The sequence below is a fragment of the Phaethon lepturus genome, unplaced genomic scaffold (genome assembly GCF_000687285.1).
Source record: "Phaethon lepturus isolate BGI_N335 unplaced genomic scaffold, ASM68728v1 scaffold12792, whole genome shotgun sequence".
Taxonomy (NCBI): Eukaryota; Metazoa; Chordata; class Aves; order Phaethontiformes; family Phaethontidae; genus Phaethon; species Phaethon lepturus.
Window position 1 is genome coordinate 1,119 of NW_010524166.1, and position 8,497 is coordinate 9,615.

An 8,497-nucleotide genomic window follows, 5' to 3' on the forward strand; every position below is an offset into this window, starting at 1 on the left:
GAGGTTTGCCTTGTCTCACCTAGGGAGAAGCCTTGGCGCCTTGAGCTCAGTTCCAGCCATGAGGCCACGGCAATGTCACAGGAACCTCCTAAATTAGCTTGTCATGTGGGATTTGGAGGGTTTTGCCATTTACAAACTCTGCTTTTAAGCATTGTAGGCATGAAAAATCCACACAATGAGAGCTTTTCATTAAATCCGTTATCAGCTCTCTTCCCCTCAGATCATGTCCTCCTCTATCAAAATCGAATCCGTTGTGAAGGAGAAGAACAGGGTAGGAGAGTGCCCGGTCTGGGAAGAAAGGGAGAACGCACTCGTCTATGTAGACATTAACTCACAGAAAGTTTGCCGCTGGAGCCCACTCACCAACGAGGTGCAAAGCGTGTCCGTGGGTAAGAGTCCATACTCACCCCTTCATCCTGGGAGTCTTCCCTGTCTGCCCCTGCCCATCCCTCCCGGTGGGAGTCCCGTAGCATGGTGGTCTCCCTTGCTTTCCATGGGGCTACACACCCTGTCCTCCCACAACGTGTTGCTGAGCATGGTGTGGCCTGAGCCAGCCGAGCAGAGGGGATTGTGCTCAGGTGTGGTGGGCCATGCGCATGTTGCCCTTGCTAAGCCCAAATGGGAAGGCACGTTTCATTTGGGACCTGCAGAGGAAAAGGTACAGTCCTAATGGCTGTGTCTGCCCAGAAGGTGGAAAGATCTGGGGAACTTAGAGCCAGTGAGATGTGCTAGCAATCCCAGGGGAGAGGGATCTTAGCATCAGCTCAGCCTTTCCCAGGTCAGGGATGTCCCAGTCAAGCCCAGATGCCCTCAGTTAGGTGGGGAGGGGTAGGGCTGACTGATGGCCCAGGAGCCACCCGCCATCTCCCATGTCCTCTCGCTCACAGATGCTCGCGTTGGCTCGGTGGCACTGCGGCAGTGCGGGGGCTACGTCATCGCCCTGGGGACCAGGTTTGCCTTCCTGGACTGGGACACCCAGGAGGTCACCACCATCCTCGAGGTCGAGCAGGATAAACCAAACAACAGGTTCAATGATGGGAAAGTGGATCCAAAGGGGAGGTTTTTTGCTGGTAAGTTCCTGGCAGAAATTTCCCCTGGAGCAAAGAGGAACTAATTATAGTGTATTTTTTATAGTGCATTTCATTCGATGGTCTCGATTCCTCTGTTGAGTTCCCCACAAAAATCACCGTCACGAGCATGAGCTGTCTTGTGAACGCTCTGCTTGGTTACTGCCCAGTGGAGGACAAGGGACCACACATCCTCTGACCTAAATGAGGACAGAGGCTGTTGCCAACGGCTGTCCGGCAGGAAGGCTCCCTTTCTACTTGGTGGAGGGTGTTTTTCAAACATCTGCCTCCGTGGGAGGTGAAAAGCTGGTGAAGGGCTCATGCAGGTGGGAAGGTTTCTGGAGGTGTAGAGGAGGATGCAGCTCCTACAGCAGAAGATGAGCTGTGGCTTGCACCCTCCACATACAGCCTCCTCCGCTTAGCCCGTGGGAAACAGGGATGTGGGGAGAGGTCCTCAGCCTCATGAAGGCAAGAGGGGCTTTTGCCACCGGTTGCAATGCAGCCAGGATGCCCCCATGCTTTTTCTCCTCCCGTGCAAATGATAAGCCAAGCATAGCAATCCACGCTGGAAGCAGAGAGTGACTGATGGGAGTGAAAACGGTTCTGTATTTGTTTTGCCAGCCAGCCTTTCCTTCTTACTTCAGATTTGCCAAAAATCAGGAAATTCGTTTGACTCATGGTTATGCTCGAGGGCTGACGTGTCACCGGAGTTAAGGGCAAGAATAAGAGAGAAAAACCTGCTTTGCGCACCCATTCCCAGCTGTGCCTGGTGAATCAATGATTTCAACAGGGGTTTTGGCCAAGCATTGTAAAAAAACCCCATGAGGTCTTCTAAAATGGGAGGCCAACAGAGAGTCTGTCACAGTTAAAAGAAGGCATAAATACCCGCCTTGAGTGCTTCCCGTCTGGCCGCTGCGGAGCGCTCTCCTTTCTGGAGAAGAGGGAATCAGAAAGTAAATAATGAGCATAACACTGAGGCATATATTCGTTAAGAAAAAGTCTCACTTCTGTGGTGTTCTCCACTTGCTTCTATGACAACCGTGATTTACAGCACCTGTATTTTAAGGTCACAATCCATTTAAATGACGAAAGTAGCCTACAAAGAGCAGCAACAGAAAGAGCACACAATGCTTGCCTGCATCCTGTCTCTTGCTGTGAGCAAAACCTCAGCTCCTGGCGTGTTGTGGTGCTCCTTTGGGTCTTTGGGGTCTACAGCTTAAACCTCATGACAACGCAGAAACTCATCCTTCTGTTGGCCAGGATCACCTCTGTGGGAGGCAGCTGCTCCTGACCTGCTCCTTTTCCCCCTTCTCATCAGTCTGATGGGACCTGGTTAGCTCCTTTCTCCCTAGGACCTCATAGTAACACCTAGAGGAGGTTTTTGATCTAGCATGAGGAACAAGCTTCTACTTTCTAGCCAGCGCTCCTATTTCCCTTTCAGGTACGATGGCTGAAGAGACGGCACCGGGGGTCCGAGCGAGGCGGCAAGGCGCTCTCTATACCCTTTTCCCCGACCATTCCGTAATAAAGCAGTTAGACAAGGTGGACATCTCCAATGGTCTGGACTGGTCCCTGGACCACAGGACCTTCTATCACATCGACAGCCTGGCGTATGCTGTGCATGCCTTCAGCTATGATGTGCACACTGGAAAGATCGGTACACATGGCTTTTCTAAATTCGGGGACAAGTAACACTATTACTCTTTCTGCAACAAGACCTGGGCATGTAAGGTGCAGTGGTTTATTTGACAGATCTCATATCTTCTGGTTACAGCTTGTCAGCAGGCTCACTGTGATTTTTCTCAAATTTAGTTACACAGCTGGTGTATTTGATGAACAAACTTTTGACAATCCTTTGACTTACTTTCATCTGGATAGACGGCTCATATTTAGACCCGCTCAAGGAGTTTCAAGGAAGAAACCGTTTATACAGCAGAGGGAGAACTAGCTTATAGGATGCTATTTATTCTTGAGTGCCATCTGCTGGAATACTTCAATTGTACTAGGTCCATAAATAATACAGAATGTGCATGTTTGTATATCACAGAAACTTATTTAAAGAATCAAGTTATGATTGTGACTGAAGTTTCACAATTCTGAAATTAAAATTGTGTTCAGATGTTTGGCAAATTTCACTTAAATTAATTTTCTGGACAAACATTTTTTATTGTATCTGCAAAAAGGAAAATTTAAGTGCAAGCAAAATGGATGTAACCTCATTTCAAAACTATGTGAAATATTTTTGTGCTGTAGCAACCTGTTATACTCCATGGGAATTTAAATGGAGGAACTGCCTTTGTACTCTGAGTGTGGACTTTATGTAACCATGGGTGAAAAATCGTACAAAATAATTACATTCACTCAGATTTCATTTTGCTGCGAAAATCTACAGATTTTAGTTTATAAGATTTCTAAAGAATATTTATGCAACATTTTTTCCCCCCCAAATACAAAAATGTAATGAGTTTGAGCTTCCTAGCCTTGGCTCTATGCTGGTGACTGTCTATTTTTGGGTGGTGTAGTGGCCATAAAGCAGTGGGTCAGAGCAGGCAGACCGCTGCCCATGAGCACTGCTCCATGGACCACACACATGCCCACCAACCCATCAGCACTGCAGCCTAGACCGCTCGTGGTTGGTGTCCAGGCTTAATCAAAACTGGTAGCTTGGTTGGCCATTAAAAAGTAAAGTTTTTGATCTTTAGCTGGCAGAGATTTCTTATCACCAATGTTTAAACCCAAGTCATTATTTATGTGATGTATAGCTCATAAAACGACATCCAGGCTGCCAGGAGCAGTGAAAGCCCAGGAAAAGTTATTGCCCTTGCAGCAGTCATGGTGTGGCGGGCAGCTAGTGGGTTAACGAGAGGGACGGGGGCATTTTGTTCTCTTCCCTTGGGAAAATAATAGGAGCCCTCATTCAGTGCAATCGCAAACCGCGATGGCTTTACTGGGGGCCTGTTTCTGCCAGGCTAAGTTAGGCTTTTGACACACCTGCGAAATGCCTACGTGATAGACCCTTTGCAGTACGTCTTCCTCGCAGAAAACGAACCTGCCCGCTTGCAAGAGCGTGGAAGACGTTAGACTGGGATCTGACACAGGGCTGGTACCAGCCCATGTAACACCGGCTTTGTAACTCTCCCGGCAGCCTGCCCCACGCTTTTGTACCATCTCGAAAAGGAGGAGCAAATGCCCGACGGGATGTGCATTGACGCGGAAGGGAAGCTCTGGGTGGCCTGTATCGATGCCGGGAGAGTCATTCGTATAGACCCAGAGACAGGTAAGGCCTCCAGCAGCACGTGCATGTTGAGTGTCACCTGCGTGCCGCGAACACGAGAGGAAAGGCAGCCAGGAGGAATGGTTTGAAGGTGAGATAAGGAGGTGTCATTTATTGCCCATTTCTGCCCCATGGGTTGCCATGAGCATCGCCGGTCCAGGCCCCGGTCACGTGGAGAGCGCAGCTCCCCGTGCTGCCTCCCAACGTCGGGTACCCCTGCGCCTGCGGTCTGCTGATGCGGCACAGCCACTTCTTAATAATGCCACTAAAAAAAAAATACTAAAAGGACTGCACATCTATCGTGAGAAATGTTGTAAACCTGCAATTGAAAAAGAAAAAAATCCTCAGCGTTGAAATGTTTAACTGGGAAATGCTGTTAGGGAACGACAGCCATCCCAGGCCAGGTGTCTCCGCCCTTCCTGGCTTCTCATACGGCATTGCTTCATTTTGAGAAAAGGAGACGAAGCCTCACAGATAGAGGAGAGATGCTGAAAAATAGATGAGGCAGATGAAAGAATGTGATTTCCCCACAAACCATCCTTTAGGATATGGCCTCCCTCTGAAGGGGAGATGCCTTCTGAATAAACGCCACATCTGTGCCATGTGCACTAACAGTACATTCGTATTTACATGCTTCCTAGACAATGGACAATAGGAAACAATTGCACATTTTTCCTAGGAAAACGAATCCAAACTGTGAGGCTGCCTACTCCGAGGATCACCTCTTGCTGCTTTGGTGGAAAAGACTACTGCGAAATGTATGTGACTTCTGCGTATGATGGACTGGACGAGGCCACCTTAGCCAAGGAACCTCACGCAGGAGAGATTTTCAAGGTGAGCAGACTTTCTTTCTTTCTGTACATCAGACCTGCCAACCCTTGCGCGCCGTGAGATGCCCCCGGCTGCCCTCGCTCCTCCAGCACGCCTGATGTGCCGGTCCACACGTGTTGCTTGTTCCCTGGCCGGGCACAGCTGCTTTTGCACAGCTGCTCATGCATCTAGAAGGAAGACTTGGAGAAACTGCTAGTAATAGTGTGGATACGTTGGTTAGCCAAAGCTGGTATCCAGTCAGTGGATCTGGGTCTGCCCTGTATGGCGTATTCTGTGACACACTGTAAGGAATTGCATCTTGCTATAGTATCTTACTATACTTTCATTAGTTTTGGAAATGTCACTCCCTCAATTCTAATTTCTTAATTGTGCCAGGGTATCTAAATATTTACAATGCAGATTGCTCCTTTAAAAATTAAATGCTTCAATTCACCAGGGCAAAGCTTTGCATCCCAATCCCAAAATGTTGGGGATTTTTTTTTAGTCTGTTAAAAGTGATTGCTACATTCTAAGAATCTAATAATCCACATTTTTGTCCTGGTCTCTTGAATCCAAAACTTGTTTCTCTCTTCATTTTTCAGTCTATTAGCAAAAAGTACATCAGGAGAATAAAATGCAGTTCTTAATCAGCAATTACCATCATTCCCTGAAAGCTGACCACAGCACGAAAGGGAAGGGTTATAAGTGAGGGAAAATGATAAAAACTGAACCATATTATCAGTCTGGCAATGGGATGAAGACATGTTCCAGGAGGGATGGGGATCTAATCTGGGATCTGGGACCTTCTAGTTGAAAGCAGTTCTTGGAACAGATTTCCCATGGCCGAGAACAGACACATTTCTCAAGCAGTGGAGTTTAGGATCCCACAGAAAAATTAAATACCAAAAGGTCATTATGAGCCTTGCCTTTTTTACCTCTGTTCCTCAGTTCTCCAGTTCTAGAAGAGAATCGGTATTTTCCAAACTCCCATTTATCTTACATGGCCAAAGCGCATTAAAAGTTACTAAGACTTGTTTGGTTAATATGGAGGTAAGGGCCACAGATAATGTGTAAATTAGCAAAAGTATTGAGTGATGCCTGATAATCTTAAAGAATCTCATGTTAAAATGTTCTAACGAGCTCCATGTAATGACTCTTCTTGGGCTCCTCTTGAAGCTGGGGATCCTCCACGTAGGGGCAGGTTGCTATGACATTTGTTGTAAAATGTTGCAGCGTTTCCGTTGTACTCAACTGGGGATTTATCTTTTTCCTTTTATTTATTTATTTATTAAACAGATAACAGGCCTGGGTGTGAAAGGGATCCCTCAGCATTTCTTTGCTGCTTGAACAATGACGATAAGTAACGAAGAAGAAATGCTTGCATCTCTTAGTAACTCTGACAAGAAGAAGCCCAATGAAATACAGACTTTGTCTGTGTGAGGATTTCTAAACCCACATTTGAGAGCGTATCTGTCTGGAATTGAAGATATTCCTTCTTCTGTGGTCTTGTGGCTTGATGCAAAATGTTAGAGAGGTAAAGTTAATCTGTGTTACACCTTCATAGCTTTTGTAACTTTCCAAAAACCTCTTCAAGCTCGAGCTTAGTTTTGTTGAACTTTCTGATGACCAGCTCTGGATTTTCAAGTCTGTGTGGTTCCTGAAGCAGAATCTGATTCCTGATTTGTCTTTTCATGTTACAGTGATGTACCAGCAATGATATGGCAGATTTTAGTAAACATTTTAAGAGTGATGATTTGAACTGGACTGCTCCTCTACTGTGGGACTCCCCCTGAGCTGTTTTCTTGGTGATCAGATCTATTTGTAGTATCCAGACTCCATTTTTGCATCCTTGCTAGCCTGTTTCCATTTGCCTTGTTATGAATTCTTCTGTCTTGTCTTTAGGACACCATTTACGCTGCTGAAAATAAACTATGCAACCATATTTAAAATATGCTATGGATTTTTTTTTTCTGCATTCAGATTTTACCATGAAAATGCTGAGTGACCACACACAGTCAGGGTACAAACAGGCTGTGGGCTACCAGGATGGCCTGTGATACCCAAAACTGATGCTCTGTAGAGTTGTCCTGCCAGGGGTCATATCTGCACCCATATGCATGGACTTCCTTTTGCTTTACATATCCTCTTAATGCATGCATGACTTCACCTCCTTATTCCCCTTCTTATAATGCTCTTCCTCTCCTACTTCAAGTATTCTCCTCCTTTTTCCCTTTTCCCTTTAGATTCTCCTCTCCTCTCCTCTCCTCTCCTCTCCTCTCCTCTCCTCTCCTCTTTCCTCTGAGTGTCTCTCTCTGCTTAGAGTAATCTCACTTTTTGTCAGCTTTCTTCTGTCTCTTTGTGGTCCATATTGCTCAGTATTGAGTTTGAAGTCCTTGTCCCTGCCATCAGTGCTGTATATATCTGCCCAGGTTTCTTGTGGCATTACCCTCACCTCCTCTTTCTTCTCTGGGAGGTGAATCTGGCCTTTCCACATTTCTCCCTTTGCCCAAACTGTGCAGGGTTTTCTCCCACATCAATGACTACACCAAAGCTGACTCTTGAATTCGGGGTTTCCCCAAAAGCCTCAGCACACCTGCAGTGAGCCAGGTCCTGTTCCCAACTTGGTCAGGCTGAATGGGTGAGCAATGGAAGTGGAGAAGTTGCTCACCTCTTCCCACTGCTTCTACCGCGTGGTCTGCAGACAGGCCAGCATCTTGCATGTAAGTGAAATGCACTTCAGAAAATGCTAGCAGATGAGCCTGTGTAAAAACAGAGTGCTGTGGAGGGGGTCTCTCAATGTTTCCTGGCTTTGGGCAAACCTGGGCACCGACAAGATTATCCTTGCCTCCTACAATTCCATGACCTTCAGTTCTTTTCCCAGTGAGCAGGAGCTGATTATACCACAGTGGTGCAGAAAGCACAATGTCAAGGTGAATTTTTAGGGGCTATTTAAATAATGAGCCAACGCTGTGCTGGATTCACCAAACCATTGTGATCCTTTCATTCTCTGAGAATGCTTAAGACCTGTAGATTTCCAGTGAAATCTAGCCTTTGCATTGAATTTGCTACCTTTTTACTGCCTGGAAAGATACGCAGCACATAATACGTTTTCAGATCCTTAATGCTGACACTTTGTGATGTTACAGAAAGTCAATAATACTCATCATTTACCAGACCAGATGTTTCAGTTTCTTTCTCTGAGGCATTTGGCCTTTCTACCACTGCTATTCAAAGCCTTGAGTTAGCTCTCAGACACTATGAGAAGGGAGTAAATACTCGATGCCTCATGAGGATAATCTCCCACAATAACCCATGCATGGAGGAGCAGAAAACTGTGGTTAGCCAT

General features: G+C 46.3%; 1 protein-coding gene across 1 annotated transcript; it reads left to right on the top strand.

Moving 5' to 3' along the window:
* The first annotated feature begins 223 nt into the window (after window positions 1–223).
* LOC104617116 (regucalcin-like) lies at window positions 224–6,910 on the top strand. The gene is made up of 6 exons (XM_010282351.1): window positions 224–389; window positions 888–1,070; window positions 2,509–2,724; window positions 4,213–4,344; window positions 5,021–5,175; window positions 6,448–6,910. The coding sequence occupies exons 1-6, from the start codon at window positions 224–226 to the stop codon at window positions 6,496–6,498; spliced, it is 903 nt and encodes a 300-aa protein (XP_010280653.1). The 3' UTR covers window positions 6,499–6,910.
* The last annotated feature ends 1,587 nt before the right edge of the window (window positions 6,911–8,497 follow it).